This window comes from Dreissena polymorpha, chromosome 12, assembly GCF_020536995.1.
Source record: "Dreissena polymorpha isolate Duluth1 chromosome 12, UMN_Dpol_1.0, whole genome shotgun sequence".
In the NCBI taxonomy this organism is placed as follows: Eukaryota; Metazoa; Mollusca; class Bivalvia; order Myida; family Dreissenidae; genus Dreissena; species Dreissena polymorpha.
In genome coordinates, this window is record NC_068366.1 from 60,971,339 (window position 1) to 60,997,853 (window position 26,515).

The 26,515-nt window shown below is 33.3% G+C and overlaps 1 protein-coding gene across 1 annotated transcript; it reads right to left on the reverse strand.

Moving 5' to 3' along the window:
- Positions 1-1,179: 1,179 nt before the first annotated feature.
- LOC127853650 (receptor-type tyrosine-protein phosphatase F-like) lies at positions 1,180-25,331 on the reverse strand. Its single transcript, XM_052388337.1, has 29 exons — positions 25,235-25,331; positions 24,672-24,989; positions 23,611-23,889; positions 23,134-23,430; positions 22,039-22,353; positions 21,631-21,836; positions 20,950-21,115; positions 20,033-20,344; positions 19,578-19,880; positions 18,590-18,763; positions 18,309-18,452; positions 17,829-17,980; positions 17,492-17,566; positions 17,123-17,189; positions 16,157-16,333; positions 14,410-14,547; positions 14,192-14,315; positions 12,051-12,118; positions 11,071-11,170; positions 8,694-8,786; positions 8,164-8,251; positions 6,153-6,243; positions 5,738-5,814; positions 5,096-5,230; positions 4,529-4,654; positions 4,109-4,263; positions 3,342-3,477; positions 2,863-2,929; positions 1,180-2,044 (listed from the first exon to the last, which is right to left on the reverse strand). The coding sequence occupies exons 2-29, from the start codon at positions 24,847-24,849 to the stop codon at positions 1,974-1,976; spliced, it is 4,314 nt and encodes a 1,437-aa protein (XP_052244297.1). The 5' UTR covers positions 24,850-24,989; positions 25,235-25,331; the 3' UTR covers positions 1,180-1,973.
- Positions 25,332-26,515: the final 1,184 nt, after the last annotated feature.

The window sequence follows — 26,515 nt, forward strand, 5'->3', positions numbered from 1 at the left end:
GTGTTTTGATTGGCTGTTCAGAAAATGTGTACGTAGAAGTACAAACATGTATGTCGAAGTACAAATTGTACATTGACGTACAAATATATACTTCGAAGTGTATTTTATATTCATGTCGACGTACAATTATTGTATGCTAGATCTTTAAGCTTGGAACATGTAACTCGTTTTGAGATTGATTTTTTTGGATGCATTACTCAATTATTGCAACAATTATCATATTTTGAACACAATCATGTCCATATATTTATTAAAAATACATGGTTATCAAAAAAACTTAAAAAGCTTTTGCCCGTAAATTAGGTAGCACCTATAATCATATTACTATGCTTATTTAAAGTAAGAAACACCGTGTGTCCAACCACTTACCCAATCTCTTGCACGACGCTTACATTACATTCACCTCTGTGTCTGGCTCAGAACGGACTGTTGTTATGAAAGCGTCTCATTTATGTCATGATCATTCCAAGCGTTCATCAATGAGGTTACAGAATACTGAACAATCTCTTGCACGCCGGTTACATTGCATTCACTGCATTAAAGAAAACCATCTCATACCATGATATCTTATATCAGTCTTAATTCATTATTATAAAATTGATATGTTTTTTTTTTATGTTAAAAAACCAACATACATACACACGTCGAAGCAATTCCTAACGTCACTCAAAAAAAAATGTTCAATTGTTTACATTTGTGAAGTGCGTGGAATGATTCCATCTGCGTAAATGGGCAATAAATTAGTTCCAAAGAGTTGCATTAAAACTCGCAAGTTTTTGCACGATTTATCGTACATTTAAAAGTCATATTTCTTAATTTAATGCATGCGATCTTAAATATCCAATCAAATATACATTGAATGCGTTTGTTCGGTTTGATCTATTTTATATACAAAATGGCGTGCTGAGCCTTTCGCAGAGTTGTATGTGAGAGCAAGGAACGACAACTCTGCGTGGAGATTGCCACTTACCACGTATGCTTGTAAGTGATAAATACGTATGGTCCCGAAAATACGGTGGCATAGAGGTGACATTAACTTCTCTTTTTTAAATTGCTCTCCTCTTTTTTTCTATCTCGTGGCCACGAGTTAGCTATGTCGTGGCCACGAGATAGAAAAAAGAGGAGTGCAAAACTAAATTAATAACACCGTGCGAAAATATTGAAGAATATGGCTTGATTAAAACATGCTTTAAATAGTTTATTTCCGATTAGTATAGAGGCAAACAAAGGATAAATTATCTTCATACAACATACTCAATTATTATGATTGTTTCATAATTAATGAAATAAGTGATTAAGCAACGTATAAATGTCTTTAACTGCAAAAAATATAAAAGCATGAAATGGACGTTAATTGAAAAGTAAAAATGCATATAATATGAATTTATGACATTTAAAGTATATATAATAATTAATATAGATATGATATAATGCAATCATAACAAGAAATCACGATTTTGACATAATTTAAAATCATGATTCTAATTATACATTTTACAATCACACATTAAATGGTTAAATTAAGAAAAATTAATTATGCCAAATTCATTCACATCAGACACCAAAATTAATCTAGCAGTATATAATCCATAATAATATTGTTGTATATAAAACGTACACACAGCTAACATGCTAAGACAATTAAAACAAACACTGTTGTAATAAACTATATCTGGTTATAAATGTTTTATTAAAAACATAATGATTACACACTCTCCAAAGACTGTGTAAGTCCTCTGCACGTTTATGATAGCTTTAATTGAATTTCCAGAACAATCATTTCGACGCACCTTTTCGACGCACCTATTTGATGTTCTCATCGCGTTCAGGTTTCGATAAATTTTTAAAACACTCATATTTGTTTTGAAATGACTGGAAGATACGGTATAGTTGTATACCGATATATAGAAACATTTCTGAAGATAATAAAAAAATGCTTGTAGAAACTGTCTACTTATAAAAGTTATCTATATTTATGTTTCCTTTCGAAATCCAGCATTTTCGTAGATATTTTCCGCGCCAAAGTCACCATTCTGATAAATAGCTGAAATTGAAACAAACGATACATTTTCATAAATATATGAACACTTAAATCATAAAGAAAGAATTCATTCTTCGTTTAATCCTCAATTACTTAACAAAATGATCTATAAAATTACACACCATTTAATACAACATATGAAAGATTAATTGAGTAACACAACGAGAGGCGGACATACGGTCATCACTGTTCATTATCCAAATTCAATTCAATCCGCCTTAAGAAAGATAAAACAAGAAGGGAAAGGAATTATTGGAATTAAAACACAATGAACACAATCGAAGTATGAAATTGTTAGTGAAAACATAAGGCACACATTCAATCACCTTGCTTACAAAACTAATAACAGTTATGTAACTACATGTAGTTTCATTAAATAATTATGGACCTACGACACACTACAAGTGCAAAATGTCTTGTGAATATTTTGGAAAAACGAACATACTTTATTACAAAACACATTTCAGATAACATATTCACTTATTTGTTGATAATAATGAGTATTTTATGACGGAAAACAATTTCAACATCGCATGCGTGAAGCTTAAAGAGTATATGTAGTATTTCACGTTTACCGTATGAAGAGTTTGGTTTTATTTATTAATATGTGTTAATACTTTGTTGTGTTTTATAGTGTGTCTTTCCTGTTGTGTAAAACGTGTTAGAAACTGACGACTTGTCATTTATAAAGGACCTTGTGTTTCCTTACAATTTTTATTCTATTGAAGGTCCACGTATTTCTTATTTCAACAATTACATTCCTAGCACACACCTTCTGTGCACCTATATCGTATTTTAAATGGTAAGATCGGTTTACTTACGTTCCTCGTCCTCCTCATCAGTGTTGATAAACGCCTTCAGACATTCATAAATGTAGATGAACTGGTCCTGAATTTGAAACAAATCTTTGAGAATAATTACAAATGACGCACATTCAACGATATTGCTTTGCGATAATTTAGCAAACTAAACGGACCACACTTTGTAACGTTTCACGAATAAATTGATTTAGCTATTTAACATGACGGCAAGAAAAATATAAAATATGTAATTTTATTGTGACAATATTTAATTGTATTCAAATTGCTCCACTTCTAAAGGATCAACGCAAACGGCAACAACCGCGGTAAGCTTGTTAACATGGAAATTACATCATTTGTGTCGCGTTCTGAGAAAACTGGGCATAATGCATGTGCGTAAAGTGTCGTCCCAGATTAGCCTGTGCAGTCCGCACAGGCTGATCAGGGACGACACTATCCGCCTAAACAAGATTTTCGGTAATTATTAGTCTTGACTATACCTCAGTCTGCACCATGTTGACCCGGTGTTCACGCATGTCCAAAACCAGTTGGTAGATATTTACGGTGTCATGGTTGCGGATATACTGCAGCAAATGATCGACCGCAATGAACGTCCCCGTTCTTCCCACACCGGCACTAATATAAAATTGCGAACACGACATGTGTACAAAAATAGCATATATGCATTGCTCAACACGTCATCAAAGGAACCAAACAGCAGCTTATACGTACATATAAGTAAACAAGTAACCCTAAGAGTTGTTCCTTATCGGACATACTGTGCATCATTTGAACAAAATTGGCAGAGAATCAACTCAATATGGTACAAACAACCTACTACTACTCTGGACCTTAACCTTCCAGGGATTTTATAATTTATTTTGCTTTAGCTGTCTAGCTTAACATTATGTCTCTCGGGGCATGGCCCTTTCCGACCACGGGGGATCACTTTTCTAAATTCGGAATATTTAACCTTTGATCCATGTTGTTACTGATATATTTGTATACTGATATATGTATACTATTTAGAATATATTTAATCGCTGGTGACCTACACATTCAGCGGATAGGAACGATTTTTAAAGGGTATCTCGATGATTATCCCTGTGAGGATTTGTGAAAATCTGTATATCGGTTTATGAAAAATATGCAATGTAATGCAAACGTTTGACGACAAACACATATCTTAATGTATCGCACATTGAGTCTTCGTTCTCAGATGAAATAATAAATGCGACAACAGTAAAGAAAATCAATACCCACGCACCTGCAGTGTACAACGGTGGGATTTGTCCTGTCAGGCCTGTGGGTATGTTCTCGGACAGACTTCACAAAGTCTAACAACATCTGTGGATCTTCGGGACAACCCATGTCAGGCCATTTCAGGTACCAGAATTGCTTCACTATCCGACTCGGCCCCTTCTGTAATGTAACCTTCATCAATTAACAGTTTGTTCCGATATAATGTGTATTCTGAAGTTAGGGCATAAACATAAATTTGCAAACAAGACGACATACTAAATTGTATGGGGCAGAGGTACATTTGTTTTTTTAGTATGAGGGAAATACCGAAGTTTGACACGCATAATTCTGAACAAAAAACGTCAATAGTATTTTATTTGATTTTTTGCTTTAACTATTTATTTCTGTTATATTATACAAAAGACTCTACTAAACTATGACTCACGGATGTTTTGATCTCGAAAATCCGCAATGTGTAGTCAGAGAGGTTTGACTCGGACTTGATGGAGACAACCACTTCACCGTAGAACACTGGCTCGGTCGCGTTCGGCCAATATTGGTCACATTTGATCTATTGTTTATGCAAATAATATAGACAACGATTTTTTAATTTACATCAGTACAGAAATATGTGCGGTAAAAAAGGAGATGATTGTACCTTAAGGCTAATATTCTTTATTTATAGATTAATTAAATAACTTTACAGGGTTTTACAATTAAATGCACGCGGAACATACATTGGGACATCGAAAGTATTTAATATAAAGCATTCATTAAGTAAACTTTGGAAGTTGGTGAATATTGGTATTGTAATTTGCGAGTAATACGAGAGATATTAATCTGAGAACATTTGATTTTTTTTGTAAAAGCATTTGTATTTTTTACATGTACATATTAAGAAAATTAAGAAATATTATTGACAATCGAATATGGCGAAAAGTACATTAAGTTTGTATTATTACTATATTAATCAACGATCTTCCAGTCCTTTATCATTAACAATTAAACTTACCCGCCCCTTTTCCGCCAATTTTGTAAGCATAACAATCGCGTCAACATTTTGTTCCCAGATCATGCGCCAAAAATCATCAAACGTCATCTGCATGGGGCCTTGGGTTGCTATGTATTCGCGGCGAGAGTTGTTGCCCTTTACGGTAGTAAATAAAGCATGTATATTTTATATTATCACACTTGTCTTCTGTCAATCTTCAGATATCGATTAAAAAGGGGCTAGTGCAAGATGTATTGATCAAACAGTATTTTTCATAGTTCTCAATGTAGACACGAAGGTTATGTGTTAGGTGCATTCAAACAAATTGCGTAATCAGTACATTACAAGTTTTGTTTAATTTCTTCAAAGTTTACTAATACATGATTTTATACCCAGTTTAATTGCGATAGTTATGGATAGAGATATATGTCTTATATATATATATGTATCTGTAAATAACCAATAATTACATTCCATTAAGTTGCATATAACAATGTAAGGCTTGGTTAACACGTGTAATAAATAATGAAGTCTAAAAACAAGAAATTGTGTGCATGAATACATGCTAGAAGATTAAACGTGCATTTTGAAAAATAAATGTAAATTTTCTCGTATACTTGCTTTCTGATAAATAATCGAAATATACGTAAACATCTCACTTACAGGGATATAATTCGCATTGATAAAGTCCGATCCTTCTACGTCGTCTAGAGCACGGAGCTTCACTCGGGAGTGGTCAACTGGAGACAAATGAAAACGCAGCCAATAAGAATGAGGTTTCTAATTTTTTTTTATACAAGCACATACAAATCAAGATTTAAGTGTTTGTTAAAGGATGTGATTATAATCGTAGTAAGGTTTAATTATTACAAAAACATTAGCAGTACGGATGTTGTAAAATATGTCCGTCAAATAATACACCTGCTTTTCACATATCATACACACAATGCAACGTGATTATGGTCAATCAACTTTTCGGAGCAATGGATGCAAACAATCTTCATTTAAAAAGTTATTTTACGTTTTGAAGTGAAACATCATATTCACATAAAATTTAAGCATTTTTTACAGCACTCACAAGGCATAATATTCGTGTAGCGGTTCTTAGGCCTGCATTGTTGGGTATCAGCCGCCGTTATCGGATGGCCAGGACTCTTGTCTCGCAGCATCTGTTTATTTGGGAACAAGATTCGTCTTTAAAAAGAAAGTCGGTGGTGAGATAATATTGGCCTGTCAGTGTTTGCCGAATACAAAATGACCAATATAATGTGTTAAGCGACTTCTCGGACGCTAGATTTGTTTGTTACGAAAAAAACATCTCAAGCACTAGTTATTCAATTCCGTAAGAATAACTGGCGATTAAAGTTTATACATTTAAAATCCCTATTCAAGAAATCATTGGGGTTATGATTATCCATGTGATACTCTCTGTGGATTGTTGTATGTGCCTGTAGTCTGATAGAACTGTTACTGTCGGAAGGTGTCGGTTTTAAAAAGTTGTTTTGTTTTTCTGAAAGAATATGCATTGAATTATAATTAAATGACCAATCTTTGAAAACGCCAGTAAAGTGATGAAATAAACAAGTGCGCCGGAATGTACATGGTAAGGCTCTTAATTGGCAGGTGAAGACGTCTCTTGGGGCTCATAATAACAAGAAAATATGAAAAAAGTTTTAAATTGTACGTCACACATACTTGGATAACGAAGACAAGCATCACTTAATTTCCTTAAATTATGCACTACAAAACATTTATTCAATATTAATGATCGTATTGTTCTCCGCGCTACATAGCTTTTATACTGCAAAAAAAACACCCATACTTTCCATGAGGATAACATGAAGTTGTAAATGTAAGCATTTTCAGCATGTCTGTCTATCAGTACAAAAGGAAAATAAAACAGCACACGAAATGTAATTGTAATGGGCATGATGTTGACGAAATGTAAACAATATAATTAGGATAATCAGTGTCCAATTTCCAATTTGTATTTCATAATTTATCTATTTTGATATGAAATAAAACAAAACAATTTTAATGTTTTTAAACTTAAATATTTCTTGTATCTACTGCTTAACCTCATTTATTTTAATGTTAACTTAATAAAACACGCGTATGTTTTTAAATATTACATCTATACGTGTGAATAAGGTGTACCCTGTGGGGATAATCATGTTTAAATATGCAGCTATTCTTGGTGTTCATAACTTCGCGCAATGGCAGAATAGCAAAATGGGCAAAATGTTTGATACCACAGTTTGTAGTGATTACAACTAATCAGGTGGTTAAACGCCTAAACAAATATTGAATATATCTACATGTTTTTGCTTGTATTGTAAAACACCAAAAATTAAATTACCAGTTAATAATTTGCTCGTATTTCAAGAAATAAGTTTATTATTCAGAGAGGGAAGTGAAACATACTTTCCACAACGTGCATTAAAGTATTTATTTGCTATTTGTAAAACGTGTCGCATCTATTGGCCATTAATTTGTGTGTAAGTTAAAGATAATTCACCGCGTTATCATAAAAATTATGCAACGACTTAAATTGTTAAAATTTATGCTGAGTTCTAGACTGCACTTTGATACAAAAGGTGCAGCTGGTGCTTTACTTTGTTTATTCAAACAACGAGTGCAAACATGCATTCATGTCGAATGTGACATCTCTACGTATCTTAAAATGATTGGTTTATATTAAAACACTGCTGTAAGTTTCCACTCCTTGAACCTTGAAACATAGGGCATTACTGTGAGTTTATTATTTTCCGTTTCATTATTGCAATAAATCGAGGTTAACTGATTTTAGTCGGCTACGCCGAAGACGCTATTTAACATGCATCAAATGAACAGACAAATAGATTAATTATTATTTTTTAATTACAATACATTATCTTTATGAGTATCTAACGATATCTTTATGAGTATCACGCAAACACACCATCGAAATTAAACTGTGCATATATATTAATTTATTTTCTAAAAAAAGCATATGGTACAATAAGTTTTACCCAAACCTCGATGCAAACAAATTCACTCTGCGAACTATACATGTTCATTCTTAAATACTGTGTGTGTTCATGTTTTACCTTAAATGCATCCGAAAACAGCATTTTACTGTCTCTATGCATTCTGGCTACATATTCTGAAAATTCGGACAATCGAACTGGACCAGGCCTGAAATGGAAACACGAAGATTCAAATAAGATGCAAATGCATGTATTAGCTATTTTGTTCTCAAAGGTGCGACTAATACATTTGTTAATGGTAATTGATAAAATATACCAAGATGTTTGATGCTTTGTGACTGAAATGTATTTGCCCTGTGCGCCTAATAAGACTGAAATGCATCTACTCTGCACAAACCATTAACAGATGGGAGGGGGGGGGGGGGGGGGAAGACACCAGTAACCTCATTTTATGCTTTGTAAGTATTGCACTTGTTATTTCACATTGGCTCTTGTCTCAAATAATTTTGAAGAGGCTCTCTTATGTTTAATTTGTATATCTCTCATATCTCTTTTTTTTCCATGAATCTAAAAAAGGTATATAAAAAGTTAAATAGATCCTTTGTCGTGAAAATAATTCATTTTCAGTCGCGTAAATTAGGAATATTTACTTGAAAATATATTCCGTAGATGGAGTTTCTACTTCCGGTATTTCAATATCTCCACCTTTTTGTTCTCTTTCAACTGTCTTTCTTGAAAAACATCTGCAACAAAATACATGTTCTTTATGCCTCGGTCACACTGTCACGAATCAGAGCTACGAACGAGCTTCGAATACTTTTCGGCACGGTTCGTAGCTATCCTTACTAGACCGTGGCTCTCCGTACTTGATCCGTGATCAGTCGTAGTAGTTTTTGGATGTTCGTAGCGACTCTTCACAAATTTTGAACATGTTCAAAAAATTGCTACGAATTTATCGACCGTAGCGTATCCGTTGCAGTCCGTACTGATCCGTACTAGTTCGTAACGACACCGTAGTCGTCCATACCTTTTCGTAGGCCCAAAGAATTTCAATGACTTCTACGGATTGATACGAAGAACTCCGTAGCGGTACGGTTACGCTACATATTAGCTACCATTATTCCATGGATATACTACGAAAAGTCACGGTTCTAGTACGTTGTACTACGGATAGGCAGGAATTTGCTCGATCTTGAACGATGTACTACATTTCAGCACGAAACAGTACGGACTTGTACGGTCCACTACAATAAATTGCTACTGTAATACATCATTGAAATTATAAAGCATTTGTTGAGTTCACACATGAACTGCCAGAAAATTGCGTTTGCGATAAATTTGTTACACTTGGATATTGGTATGGCACAAAATGCAGCGGCCGTAGTCGAGCTGCTTGACGATATGCACAGAAGTAATACTGATTCAATATCGTATAACTAGTATAGCTTTGTGCTAAAGGTTACGTATTTTGAAAATATTAGAATTTGAACTTACTAGCAATACATTTTTTTATTTGCAGGCTTGTATCTGCCTTATATGCATTTTGAATATTGCTCTTTTACGTGATTTAATAATTGTTAATTAATAGCCGACATAACGAAATACAAAATTAATCATACTTTCCTAAGCATAATCTATATGTGTACGTCAATAATTACATACTTTATCAGGTCAGAGAAGAAAAAGGAGGTGGCGGATAAAAGACTGGCTTTAAAGACGACCCGGCTCTTGGTTTTGGATGGAGGGGGTATACTCTTCCCCTGACACGGCTAATTCCATTATTTCGGTTACGCGCTGTTGCTGCCGCTTGCATGTGCCCTTTTTGGGAGGCATTCTGTGTATGACAATACAAGAGGCTCTGGGCGCAATGTTCAATCGTATTTCGTTCCTACCTGTTCGTACCAGTCCGTCGCAATTCCCACTGCTTCGTAGCGGGCCGTTCTGGTTCGTACTTACCCGTACTAGACCGTAGCGGATCCGTAGTTATATCGTACTGATTCGCGTAGCATCGTACTTAATCATACCAGACCGTAGCGGATTCGTAGTTTGATAGTACCGATTCGTGGCGCTCCGTACTAAATCGCGTCGATCCGTAGCAGTCCGTACCTTTCCTTGTTCGTTTTCCAACATTTTGATGGTAAATTCGTTGTGCTACGTATTGAAATCGTAGCGGCCTACGAATTTTGACAATTTCGTAGTCATTCGTAGCCGATTGAATCGTAGCTCATTCGTAGCTCTGATTCGTGACAGTGTGACCGAGGCAATACATTGATTTCTCAGTCTGCGGTGATATGTAGTGAAATAATTTGACCAAAAAGTAAATGCAAACCATTCTTATCTATAAAATCCGTTATATACTTTGTATTAATACAAAGTTAAATCATACAGGTTTACTTTTTGTTCGAATTAATGACTTTTGATATAATAACATCGTTTACATTTTAATGACACTTCGCGGCAACACACAATAAATTATCATAAATTAAACATATGAAATAATATAACACTATTCCTGTGATACATAAAATGCACATTTATAAGTTAATCGTCAGACAATTTGTAAGTACTTCATGAGCGCAGACATTTTGATCGAAATCATATTAATGAGAGGAAATGACGTCAACTTCAATAACGTCAAAGCGCGCCATTTAAGAAGCAAACAGTTACCATTTTATGAAACGCAATTATGAATATACTAAAAAATATAAACATTGATAAAGAATAAACTTAGAATTTTATAATTACGGTCGTGATCTTGTGCCCAGCAGTCCATATCATTAATTGTGATATTTTTTATATTATAACGTTGACAGGTGCTGCAAGTATGATGCATTAACAATACCATGGGAAGGAAGGATTAATACTGACTTATTTAATATAAATTAAATTAAGTCATTATTTGAAGTTAATATCATTTGAGTTTGAGTATTGGATAAAATATCAACTTCATCACGCGAGTCGTTTCTTGGCTTGCAGTCACATGGGAATACAATATAGAAAACATTTAGATACTTATTGTTTACTTACAATTTCCCGGTACGTTTTGTGTATACAATGAGAGTCACAACTGCGATGACTGCAACAGCTGCAGCTAGACCACCAACGATTGCAGGAACGAGATTAGGTGCTAGGTATCAACATAAACATTAGGAACGATTAAAAATTTTAATCGAACATCTAATAAAATAACAAATTCAAACATAGTTATATCTTCATAAAACAAATAAATGAAATAAACTAGTGAAACAGTTGCACTTCTACTTCGTACTTCCTACAGTCAGTCGCTGACTATTACAAGAAGGCCTATTATAGGCAAATATGGACACTGTCGAGTCCGTTTCCTGGGAAGAACCAGTACTTGGTGTCTATGGAGGAGATAATGAGAACGCTCCCCGAGTAGGGAGCGAACCCACGAACTCCCGATCGCTAGGCGTACACCTCATCCACTACACCATATTATCATGGACAGTTAGAGTCGGTCATGCGAAAAAAACGAATATTGGCTACACTCAAAGAAAGAAAATGTTGATATAATCATCCCATTTTTTAACTTGTTTCATTAAAACTTAGGAAAACTTTGTTATGACGATTATAATGTATAATCTGTTACGTTGGACTAAATGTTTATATCTAGGATAAACTTGGCTGCAAGAGCTAACTCTTCAACTAGTTAATAATATATGCTGATTATGGGCAGTGATTAATTAATTTCGGAGAGCGAAAATATAGTGTTTTATAGTTAGGAAAAGTCGATTCCCTGCCAACATATCGCTGGTCATGAGATATAACACTACTATTATGATGTCCTGATTCCGAATTGCATAAAGGCGACGTGTCTGTTAATTGAAATGTTTTGTCTAGAAACAGTACTCGAAACTGGGAACAGTCCTCGCATTGTCATGTTTATTATATGTTAAAACACGCACCAGTCTATAGTTATTGCTAAACATTGAATCATATATTTTTTAACGGCCTGCCAGTCTGTAACTGTGTAAAAAAATTAATACCTGTTTGAATAGGATGAGAATATAACGTCTCTGTGCATCCAGTTGTTGTGCAAGCAAATGACTTCACTCTAAATACAAACATTCAGATTAAATCTGCACATGCTTAGATATAATAAAAAAACTTTTAATCTTTACCTATTGACTGTATAATAATGGACGAGAATCTCGTTAGTTTGCTAGCCCGGTATATTGTAAACCTCGCCACTAATTATCACCCCTCCCCCCCCCGAAAATTCTTGGTCAATACGGAAAACCTGTGGCAAATCAAAATTTACGATTTGCTTGGCCAATATGAAACGCAATTTTTTGCACGCCATTTTAAAGCGCTCCTACTATTAATTAATTTGGACTTCGTAGTTGTACTTAGAATGTATATATGTCAACCACACAAAATAATGCTTTATGCATCACCGATAGTCTACCGAGTGACGAATATCCGGTTGTACATGTGGCCGGTTCGGCTTGCTTTTTATTTGCTTCCTTGGAAGTACAAAGATTCTTTAATTAACAGTCTCTTTATTATTTTGTTGTGATGATTTTGATGAAATAATTCTTTAATATTTGGATTTAAAATTTAGTATATGAGCGTTTGATTTGTGAACTCGCTGACTCCGAATTCACATTAGCAAGAAGTAATTCAGCTGAAAACTTCGTGCTGAATTTTTAGTCAGAACGTAAGTGAAAGTCTTATAAATTGGAACTTTCATTTTATTCGAAATCATGATGTACTGGTCGTTTTGCACGTTAAAAGAATAATATGAGCATATTGTATGCGCCTGCTTGCATGTATTTTTAGATGCAAGCTGTAGAACAATGTGTTTATTTATATGAAATTACATGCAATGTATTGCAGTATGTATACTGATATACAATACATGCTGCATACTATTATAGAGGCTATTTCTAAATTTTGCCTTAGGGAATTTTTTATTTCTGCTGAGTGTATTCAGTCAAATAGCAAGGCCAATCTAAATTCCAATAAAATATAACATGTAAATTTTAAATTAGTTTAAACGATTTGAATGCAATGAGGACACTTTTCGCGTAAACCTGTGACAAAATTGTGCACACGCATTTTCCATTATATCATTTTATTTTTCCGGTCTTTTAGGTTTCAAACGTTTTGTCTTCTCATAGAGACACACACCAACATTGTGTTTGCAAAAGTACTCGTAGAGAGTGCAACAAAAAGCCTCACAGCCGTGATAGCGTAGACTAATGTAATTAACTCTTATTTAATCATACATTTAGCAAATAAAGCTTTAATGCAAAATCATCATTATATTTTATTATCGGTACAGAAACAATTAGGTATCGTTATTGATCCGTTTTTATAAAACAGCTTGATGTTACTATTTCGTCGTTTTATTTCTACGCATCAGAACTATACATCGCTACTCATTGACTACTAAACACCGACGTTTAATACTCAAACGTTCACAAAAGATTTACGTCAAAGCTAACAAAAAGTTTTCCCGTATTTGATGTTTTACCTAAATCAATTCTTATACACACATTAAAGTAATATTACTAGTCAAAATCAACGAAATTTTCGTACAATTTTTCGTAAAATAAACTTAACCAATTAAAAATCAGTGTTCCTTATGGCAATTGCAAAAATTTCAACGCCAGATGTGGTCTGGTAAAATAGATGTTTGTAGATACAAAATGCTCGTTTTTATAATTGTTTTGCATATTTAATTCCATTTTAATATCCCGCAACGATATCTATTCATCCATTTTAATGTTCATGTGTCGTATGAATATATATATTCGCGGGTAATTAAAATGGGATTGATTGTGTCACAAATAAATAAAAACAAGCATTTTGTATCTACAAAAATCTATGTAATCATACTACATCTAGCGTTGAAATTGTGGCTTTTGCTATAGGGAAAACTGATTGTTAAGGTGTCAACTTTATTTTACGAAATACTTTACGAAATGTTCGTTGATTTTGCGCGTTATAGAGACTTTAAATAAATATATTGTTAACACACCAAACAAATACCACCTTATATTACTTTATCCGTCTGTGAAAACGTCTTAGTAACGACTTTGCTCTTGGCATAGTGCCTTTGTGGAAATAAAACAACTGATCGTTTAATTTGATTTCTTTGGCAATGTTTTGGTCAACATACCTGTATGAACGGCCTGGTTGCAATGGCCCGTTGCAGTACCCTTTGTTGTTTGAACAATCGTCAGAACCAACAATGAAGTTAATTGTGTTGTCTTCGACCGAGCGACGGCGACGTGTTTTATGTTCTACAATATTCATTGTATTTATCATTATAAGCATTATTACATAAACATTTTAGGAAGAACATAATGGTCATTCTTTAATCAAGACTACACATACCTGTATTACACTGTGGGGTCCAATTTGACGTTGCGATGTATGGCCACATTTTATCATCGTCTTTGACTTGGTACCACTTTTTATAATCGCTTGTTGATCGGTTGTTGTATTTTTCACGGCTTCCAACAAACGGGATTTCTAAAATAAAAGTATTGTGCAGCATGGCATCAATTGTAGAATAACCATACTTTCGGATACAGTTATTCTTCAATATTGTCATGTTTAATATTTAATTTAATATCGTTCATAGTTGGACCATGTTTTAACTTTTTATGCACGCTCATAACTTAAAAACGATCCTCTAATCGTTTTAACAGATTCCGATACTCACGAGAAAACTCGTCACGTTTTTGGCGTTCATGTTTTATCTTTTATCTGCAATGGTACATTTGATTATCATTTCAACGCACGCTTAGCTTCTGGTTAATTCTGGGTTAATTTTGAAGTTCGGCTTACCAGTTTAAACATTATGCTTTGAATTGACCGTTCAAATACGGTGAACGAATTATGTATGATTGTATGTTTACAGTTGGTATTCTGGTATATTAGTGGATAAAACAATTGATTTATCTCCTAAAAGGGTTTTAGGTTATGTTTTTCAATACTTTAAAAGTGATATTTCAGTCTTACAGGCCAGAACGCAGTAGAGCTAATTATTTTATATATGCACGAAACATATTTACTATCTTTCTCACACATAGGTTGTATAAAAAATTTCTGTAGACACATTGCTTAATTGATAGTTTTAATATCTTTTATAGTTGGACCATATTGCTCTGCATACGAATTACTGTGAACACTATCCCCTAATCGTGTTCTAAATTGGGATTCCCAAGTAGCGAGTACATTTAAGTATGTATGTAGTCTTCGATTCACGCGAAACGGTTGGGCATTCATGTTTTCACTTTCCCTCTGCAGGATAATATTTGATTGAGATCGTTTTATATACGCGTTTGGTTTGCGATTAATTTAAGTCGAAGTGTCAGGTTCGGGAAGCCCTTAAATCAGTTTAACACTTCAATACTTTGAATTGACCGTTTCCAGGCAATAGTTTGTGTTCTGATATAAAACAGTGAATAAGAACGAGATTTTCTCTCTAACTTGATTGATTTTCTGGAGTTGTGCGCTATTATGTGGTAAATTAGTTCTAATTATGAATGAAATCATCATATAACAACCATATCATATAAACCCTCTTGTAAACGTTTCTCTTTAAACTTATTCGGGACAACTATAGCGAAATCCATGATGGTTTAAAGGAGTTTAATATCAGTAGCACATTGCAACTGAATACATATATAAATGACTGGTATTTCGATTAAGTAATTACTTATAATTCCTAATGGAAAAATACTACATAAACCGTTATCTTCGATGGTGTCTTTATTTCGCATTGAGCTTTTATAAAAAAAGGCTACAATAGGTGAACAAACTTGAGTAATATTTATGTCTTTAATAATACTCAGTTATATGCTCCTTCTATTTAGAATGTTATAAAATTACAAAGTACGATTATTTCGTATGTTGTAATCACAAAATCACGAAGTTACTTTGCAAACGGGTTCTAATTGGTGGGAAATTTAAAACGTTGTGTTGGGTGTGATTTTTATTCGAGTGTACAGGATTATTATTTAAATCTAATTGAAGGCTATAATAATATGTAGAAAAATCAACACAATTTTAACAAGAATATCGTTTAAGCTTAAATATTGAGTTTACATTTCCTTTATGTCAGTAGTATTCTCACCATTTTCTGTGCCATCCTGAGCAACTATTACACCCCAAGTATCTGGCAAGCCATTGGCATTATTACACAGAAATGTTTTTGGGAGCAGCACCGCAATCATCTTCTTATTGTCATCAACAGGAACATCCGCTGTTTTTGTCAGAGGAGTAGTCGGAGTTTCGATTGCACGATAAGGGGCTAGTGAAAGAGGAAAGGTATATATTTAACATGATCATTTATTCAAAGCAGACCGTTTCCGTAAAACCAACTCTGGTGCCAAATACTTAAGTGCGTTTGCGTTTCAGTTACAACCAACGTTCATTTCGTTGAAAATGTGGTTTGTGAAACGAACTTTTGTAATTTTCTGTACATCTGGACATACCTGATTTAATAAATTTCACATACTTACAATAATTGCCATATCCATTAGCACCACCACCATAAACTACAACAAGCAACACTACACTCGTCAACACCACGCTCACATCACCACACCACCATCACCACAACTACCATAATCATTATCTCATCAGTGTATCATCATCATAAGAATATCATATTCTTTATCATCATTATCAACATCTTTTTTTAATCCAACTTATCATCAACGTATTCACCAGCAGCACCAACAAGATACATTTATATTGGCTGTTTATTATGCCTCCGCCATCAATGATGGATCGTACAAATGAAACAAAGGCCGGTATGTACAGACGTATGTTCATTGGCTTTAAACCACGGTCGTCCTTGTAGGTTAGTCGTTAAAATTGAGAAGGTAGCCGTAGATAATGTCCGCGTTTTAGTGCTCAGTATACTAGTTGGGTTGACATCAACGTGCTTTCCTTAGGTGGGTTGACACCAATGTGCGGTACAAAAATAGCAAGACAATATAAGCTCTCTTTTTATGTACCCCTTTTACACACTCTTTAGTTTATGAAGGCAGAGGCTACTTATCGTGCGAGAATAAAATAAATAAACAATGCATACCTCCAGGAGACACTGCGATAACATTATCAGTAGGTGTTCCGTTTCCGGCTCTTGTTGCAGCCCATACCTAACAATAATACACAACTCGAGTTTAAGAAGTTAAAAATAAACTGAAACATGTGACAATTTACAATTGTTGTAAGAACTCTATCAGTTACAAACTGGTAACTTTCTAATGACTTGTATTGTATAAAGACATCTTTCTTGTTTTCATGACGTCATTCTACGTTCTATGTTTAAGAACACGATCAGCACGTGTCCTTGCAAAATCAAGAGTATTCTTGAGGAGGTAAAATAAACGCATGGTCGCTGTTTTCATTCATATGAAACGAAATCAAGTGAAACTAAAAACTAAAAAAATACACGTACCTGTACTGCTATGTCGACCGTGTTGTTAATGAACAGCGGTATTTTGTAAAATTGAACTGATGATGTTGTGTTATACTGAAAAGAACAGAAATGAAATAGACATTACTGAAGGGTATATTGCTTTTAATTTTGACATCCTTAATATCTTTTAATTAAAATATGTTTATAAATCACTGATTGTGTGCATTTTGAAAATTTATATTTAAATGCATTATAAGTAAAAACAATTTAAACTCAAAATAGAAACAGCAACAATAAAAGACCTAAACAACAATTTAATTACGAATATTTTCATTTTCTTGGTTTCGCTCTTATTTAAGATTGCTGTGGTACATACCAGTTTGTCCATATTAGAACAGAATATATAATATCGCACGATAATTCCATTTAGGTCTCTTTCCTTCGGACGCTCCCATCTCACGACAAGTTGCCGTGGTTTTTCCAGATCAGTTTCATTCTGAACAGTAAGATTCGTCACCGGACCAGGAACTTAAATTAAAAATAAATTATATTGCAATATTATACCCTAACTATGACGTGAATTATGATAACAACTAAGATGTGACCCTATACGCATCACGCCACAAAACGTAAAACTTCAAAATAATCGGTGATAATTTATGCAGATAATCGACTCATGAATTGTTTGCGAAATGAAAATTTACAAATAGCAACTGTATTTATCGTTTAATTTGATAAATAAAAAAGTGAGTTCATGTGGAAAAGTAGCTTTTACTCGGCAAATAATTTTACTTGTATGCACCAATTATATTAATTCAATAAACGCCATCATCAAAATGAAGTAACAAAATTATACCGTCTTCTGCCGTTAGAACTTGCAATTCCGACGTTGCGCTATACCGCGTGCTCATGTCGCCGTCAGACGTAACCGCCGTTACAGAAACAGTGTAATGCCAGTAGGCATCGAGTTCAACAATCAATGCTTCGGTTGCTAGTTCATCTAGTAAACATAATTGACAAGCGTGCAAGGTAAAGATGAACAACAACGATTCAAATAAAAAATGAAAATTAAAGTGTTATATGTATTACATGAATTTAATGTTATTAATATTATAGTTTATTTCGGCAAAAACATACTTAGCCAATATCCAACTGTTGTATTAAACGTTGTAAAAAGTTCATGTGTGCTAAGGTCAACGACGTTGATAATGTACTTTGTTGGTCCAGTGTATTTTTTCACACGATCCCAAGACAACTTAACAGAATATGGAAACGTCAGGTTCTGACTTAATCCAGTTGTTTTTTCCGGATCTGAAAATTGTTTATTTTGCATTTATTTTTCGTTTTATTAAACTTATCCGATGCATTATCGGACACGTTTTTCCCCACAGGAATGGAAATGTTTTTTTCCAATACATTTTATTTCATAACTGCAAATTAAATACATAAAAGATAGGAAAAAATACACACTAATTTAATGCAATCAGATATGAAAAAGATGCAAATTCAACAGTAACCTATATAAGATGTCATTAGAAGTGAATCACACAACGAGAATTTGAAGCTAAAGCATATTGTTTGCTACACTGTTTTTAATAGAACAGTGCTACAAAATCATCTTCATGTAAAGTTTCCTGTATGTGTTATACTCTTTAGTGTGAAAATATTACTTTTGTCGATAAAAATGAGTTACAAGAAACAATATATCTTTGTTGGAAATAACATAACAGTATAGGAAAGAAAGATGCTTATTGTCAACAGACCAGAATGGTTTACAACAAACTCGTAGAAAGAAAGGTATGCTTCCTTTAAACTATTTTAATTTGTAACATAATTGAATCTGGTAAACACTTTTAGTATAACACATTGGCATGTAATTTTGTGTTTGAAAAACATTTAAGATAAAAGATATAGAACATATTTTCCAGTATGTCTACGCATTAACAGTATGTATAAATTGTAATCACAGACGATAAAGCATAGAAAAGTAATAATATGCACATATAATCGAATACTAATTTAACATGGATTGTAGAAACATACTGTCAACCCATTATTTAGCTATTAAAGTACATACATATTTATCCGCATTAATTTTGGGAAAATACAATTGCATTTCATTTACCGTCAATGGCCGTTCGGAATTCATGTGATGCGTTGTAGGTCCCATTGTAATATGTGTTTTCCGCGAATATTTTAACGCTGTAATTTCTAAATGGCAATAATTGATGAACAACCAGCTCATGTAATGTGGCGTTCACCTTTGCGGTATATTTCCAAGCACTTTTGTTGTCACGTGTTGTTTCATTTGTAATTTCCACATAAAAATGTCTAAGAACTCCGTTTGCATAACAAGGAGCCTTCCATATTATTGTAGCATTTTGTGCGAAGACGAATTCGGAAGTGATTTCATTAACTGTATCAGGATCTATACAGGGAATGCATAATATTATGATGTATAATAAAGAATTGGGAACGTAAGATAAGAAATCATGAAACGATAAATTTGAAGTATTTGTAAACGCGAATTTGCATGTTATGTCAAGACTTTGTTTTTATATGTCAAACATTATTACTTACTTGACTCATTTGTTTTCACGGAATAAACATCTGAATAATTGCCAGAATCAATCTTGTTTGTAGCTTTTACTGATATATTATAATCCCAATATGAATAGATAGACTCGGTTAATTCCATTTGTGTCAAAGAGGTTTCAGATGTTTTACTAACTTCTTTTATTGCACCTTTCTTGCGACACTCTCGTTCGTCGAACCTGTATTTCACCGTGTAATTCAAAACAATTCCATTTCTTTCCAGCGGTGCCGACCAATGCATTTTTATTGAATTGGAGGTTTTCTCTTCATCCCTCAAACTCACTGGTTTACCTGGAACTGCAAGGCGATCTTTTTGTTTTGTTAAGTTATATACGGAGTTATTTTACCCTGATGTTGACGAGCATTTTGACAGAACGAAGCATAAAGTAAATTGTCAGGCTTTTATAACTTTACGTATTTAAAAAAATCTGTACTTTTTCATTTAAAACATAGATATCCATTAGGGTAAGGAACGAGCTTCGAATCAGATTCATTCTTCATAATAAACGCAGGTGTATTAGATACAAGTGATTGTACACGAAACGCACATTTATTGTCAAAATGTACCACTGTAAGTGTAAAGAAGATTGATATGTCCTTTTGGAGTTCTGTTGACATTTAAGACAACTTCATCAATCTTAAGGAGAACGCTGCATCGTTTTTACTAATGCACAATATACACGGCAGCTTATATATATATATATATATATATATATATATATATATAGATATATATATATATATATATATATATATATATATATATATATATATATATATATATATATATATATATATATATTATATATATATATATATATTAAGCGACAGAAAAATAGCCAACATTTTTTTCAAAACAATTCATAAAAAGTTAGCCTAAACGTGTGAACAAAAGTACTTACTATCTTCCAATGTGTCAATCTGGACAGTAGTTTGGGGTCCCAGGTCCACTGTATAAGCAGCAATATATGCCGTATAATTTCGGAATGGATGTAAGCCCGTCAAAGACCAAGAAAGCTGCGTCTCAGACGAAAACGTGTTCGTTTCGTTATATGAACAGGATATATTCTTATATAAGAGAAAAAATATGTGAGGTCAAATGATACATGCTTATTAATTGTTATATATATGAATAAAACATAAATAATAAATGAAATGCAATGTATTTACAATAAGCGCGTACACAGTCCTTTTGCAAATATATTGTTTTTTTTTCTATCCGATACATGTATTGACATAATCCATTTATATATAGTTTCAAGCTTTCTTGCTGTTTGATATGAACGCAAGATGTGCGCATTTTTGACAATGAAATGAAATTAACTTCTCTTGTTGTTACTTACTTCGTCCGTTCAAAAAGGAAACCAACAAACTACTTTAATACCAAAATCTTTAGAACGTTTTTCGGATTTATCAGTTGTAACCGAGACGTTCATAATGCATACAATTGTGACATTTTGATTTTGATCAAGTTACATTTCCCTGTAATTAAATATAATATTACATTGGGAATAATGGCAAAGAAGTAAGTATATTCATTGATACAAATATGTATGATTAAATTTGGAAATCAAAATAAATACCCTTAATAAATTCGCGTTGATTGGATATAAATCATCATAAGCTGAGAAATTCCACAACGATAGTCGTAAACACGAGTCATTTTGTTCAGTAATCCATGTAACGTAATGTCGGATGATTCCGTTTCTTAAGAAAGGTGTCGACCAGTGTAGAGTAGAACGCATCGATGTCGTTTCTGAAATTTGCGCACTTTGTACGCTACCAGGCGCTAGAAAATAATGCATCATCGTCATTTTAGTCTATAAACTCTTCATACCAAAATAATACGTATTTACATAGATATATATTTTCAATTAACCAATTGTAACATTATACATATGAAAATCATGTTGGTTTTAAAACTGTTTAAAGATAATTTCAAGAAGCAACAATACATGAATTCCTCTCAATGACAATAACACGTATTTTACCGGTCTCGTTCGTGCTTTCATTAAGTCTGACCTCAACCACACCACTGAATAAATTTCCGAATTCTCCAGTTTTCAAAAATGTCGTTAGATTTATCGAACAAAATGTTCCAGGATCGAGACCAGAAACAGAGGCCTCATTTGAATACACTGTCGGGTCGAATGTCGCGTTGCTTTTTGAGTTGATATTAGGACTAGTGCAGTTAAAATGTACATTGTATCCATTAAATGTTTCTGTTACATTTCCCCACATCACTCGCATTGAGCTGGTTGTTGATGAAGCTATTTTAATACTTGTCTTGTTGACGATGTTTGGTGCTACAAACAAATGTATATTTAAAAGAATATGTACGTAATTTGAAACGATCTGTGTTCATATTCTTTGAAATGAATGTTCTTTACACAGCGTTTTTGGCACGCAACAACCATATGCACGTTTTGTTTCACATTAAACAAATCGTAATAGTTGAGGGCGGTGCCGACTTATGCTAATTATACAATATGCATTGTTTGGAAATTTACATTTTATAAGACGACATTGTTTTGAGCAGGCTGGAATTGGTATAATTTTTTATATGCTTAATTTGTAATAATAGGACTCCTTTGTTAATGTTTTGGCCTAACACTTTAATGAAAGATAAAAAAAACAAAAACAAATCCCATATGTGTGTCATTTGTTTGTAACTCCACACATACAATAATAATTTTGATGTTTTGAAATGGTGTTATTCAGTATGACGTAAAATAAGACGTTATAGAGCCAAAAACATAATAAACAATACGCCAGGATAAAATATTGTTATTATTTAATATGTGTTTTTAACAAACATTAAATATAGTTCAGTGATATTTTCCGAAATTGGTATTAAGAACTCACGACGACACGTTAATGAAAGTAGTTGACAGATCAGAGAACAAATTATTTTCTTAATATTCTAAGAATAATACCACTGAGCCTAAATCCTTCAGTGGAGACTATGCTAATTCTATAATAGCAAGTACCTGCTATGTTGAGCAAAATGACAAAAATAAGTTATAATCTTAAAAAAATAAATTAGTGATAGCATTATACAATAGCAAGATAACGAAGTGACTTACTCGTATAAGATGAAATAGTTTGTGGCACAGAGTTAAGCATTCCCTTGAAAGATGTGTGTATTGTTACGGTATATAACGTTCCAGGTTTAAGATCAGAAATTTTTACTTCAACAGGCTTGGTGCATCTTTCAAAAGTACCATTTGAACCGTGGGGTTTGCAAGGGCCCCCAAAGTTTATCTGACAAGTGGTTGTAACAATGTGTGTGTACTTTGTAGTTGGATCGACGCAGTTGAAATGAAGGAAAATGCTGTTTTCAGATACATTATAAAATTGAGCTGGTGATGTGTCTATTGGCCCTGAAAAATAAAATCGTATTTAAACATATTTAGTTATATAATTACTTTTACATTTATGCCCACACAATTAACGAAAAAGTCTAATATTATATTAGGAATTCAGCCATTTGTAAGCATTACAGTTGATATAGGTACACGAATATTGAAGTAACTTGCTATTGAATAAATGGGCATACATACTGGTGTTTACGGTGACATTTTCTGATATACTCGTCTGATTTAGAGCAACGGTAAAAATTGAAACTGTGTAAGTCGTAGATTCTTGTATGCCTTCAGAGATTGTCATCATCGATATTGCTTTAGGCTGTGTCATATTGGTTATGAACTCGCCATTATTGTATACATCCAGGTGCCAGTCTATAAAGTTATTTAGGGCTTGATGATCAGAAAATTGCACCACGAAGCTGGAGGAATTTATTCTTTCAGTTGGTATTGTAATGTCTTTTGGAAGTTCAGGGGCTTAAACAGAAATACCATAAAAACTAAATGTTAAAGCATAAAACACAATATACCATTGCAATGTTTGCCTTTGAGACTTATTTTCTTGTGCATTATTATTTGTTATTATGATTGAATGCGTGATGATATATGGATTTCATTTGTCAGTCAGTCGGTCGGTGTGATGATCTGTCCTTAGATCATTTCGTTTCTGTACAATTGCTAGAGCATGCTTTGACATACGATCATGCAATTGGTATGCTGGTTACTTGGACTAAAAGAATTAGATAATAACATGTAAGAGTCATAAGGGATTGGAGCATGGAATTCGTTTTCTCAACATATATAGAGAACGATCCGAACTGCAATCATGAACAAAGCTTTTATGATTTGGACATAAAACTGCAATTTGATTTTGAGCTTCTATGGTCAAAGTTCAAGGTCACAGGGCTTGTTAAACTTGAAAACTGTTTCCTCCATAGAACAGTCTATTAATTCAAAGTCAACCAGTTAGAGGTAAAGGAAACAGGATTTTGTAACATAAATGACCCCACACAATACCAAAAATAATATTTAAGTTTAATATCAATGAATAAGTATCCTGGCTAGCCTTGAGAGAACGACGGCAGTCATCAAATTTGAGATCAAGCGATCAAAGGTCCGATGAAATGCGCAAGCAGGATCAATAAATTCGATCAACAATTTCATCAATTGAAAACGTGGCATACATATGTTTTAACCATTTCTTCTTATCATTATGTAACTAGCGGTAGCAATTTATTTAATAGCAATGGTGCTAGTACCAGTATATAGGCTGAATGTCTGGCAAATGTTTTTGCTAACAGCATAGCTTATATTTTGTTCCTTTTCTTTCGCCGTCTTAAACGAAAAGTTATAGAGCAAACCAGATTCAAGTCCAGATATGTTTAATATTTTAACGTCCTTTGAAAAAGCACAGACTTCCATATCATGACACTTCATGTTCTCGTTAAGCGTAAAACTTTCGACATTATTCAATTCAACAACATAATAGCCGAAACTTTCAGGACTTTGGTTTTCTGTAAATGTTATTGACTTTGTTGTCACTTGATTTATCAACCAGTTTTGTTCGCAGTCTGGCACTGTAAAATAAAAGATGAATATCAGAGATAAAACTCAACGAATATTGTTAATGGAATAAAAATCACTTATAAGTGATACTGGTTTACTTCTCAGAGATCAGCTTAACATAACTTTAGTATGTGGTATGCGCTTATGCGTTTGATGCGTGTTGATGTTATAAGTTTACTTATGTATATAATACTGAATTAATGTGCATACATTTTACATATAATGCAAAAAATATCTCTGCAAATTGTATACTTACGCGTTTCACAAGTATTCGTGCGGTTACGATAAAAGCGATCTATAGGACATAGACATTTTCTTTCATTTACAGAACATTCAGCTGCCTCCGTTTTACATTGAATGCTCACATTGCAAGCACCTTCGTATGCGACAGCTGAAAACAAAATAAATCAATTATGTCATGTTATTAAATAAATTACTTGAGTAAAATCGTTAGTTAATAAATAAATTGCCATGGTAAAATCGAGAATTGTACCATGAAGGTCATCGTTAACGTTAAGCAGTTCTTCGAAATGATCCATGTGTTAATTCATTTACTCTAGATCTGAATCAATATTGCCATTTTAGAAGTGTCAGTAACTTAAATTGACAAATATTTACATGCATCCAGAATATTGCAAATGTGTTTAAAAACTGTCAAATATTGTATGAAAACACATCAACAAAACTATCATTTAGCTACCATGACGCAATAATAATGACACGTTTTTTTTTCTTTTCATGCAATCTGAAACACTGTGTGCTATTAACGACATTCCATCGGTAGGTGCCAGTTCATCACAGTCTGCACTCAGCGTTTTATGAGTGTTTATTAAGTTTAAGAATGAAATAATTTATTTTTATCGAAATGGATAACCATATTTACAAACAACATCACACGCCGGTGCAGTTGTCCAGTTCCCATATTCTAAACACTGTATTGTTTCGGTTCCGTTTAAAATATACCCAGGGGAACAGATGATATTCACTGTCGCGTTGGCAGTTGTCGTCATATTTTTAGGAAAGTAACCTCCATTTATTATGGGTGGCTCTCCGCAATCTGAAAGTTTTCATTTTAATTCACATCCTTTATAAATTAAAATGTGTCAAATTGTGAAAATTGTGTTTGCCTTATCATCGTAGCAAATATACCACAACATGCGAAAATTTGTCATTTTAGTTCAAGTTTTACAATACTTTTAAGCGGAATATTTTATATTTTACTTTATATACCTTTATACCGTTACCAAAACATTTTCAAGCAGAACATTTTATGAAAATATGTCTTCTGATGTCTAAACATTTGATCAACCTACATTGGTATGGTTCTGAATCGTTATGCTGTCATAATATTTAAATACGTGTTAAAAATTTTGTGAATGCATATCCTTCATTAATGCATTTTGGTTGTAAGAAATAATTATTTTGATATTTCGAAGAATTTATATTGCTTTAAAATAATTGGCTTACACTATTTAGTCCTGTACTTGGTATGTGGACCCGTTTGCAAAATATAGTTGGGGGCGTTTCTCAGTGGAAT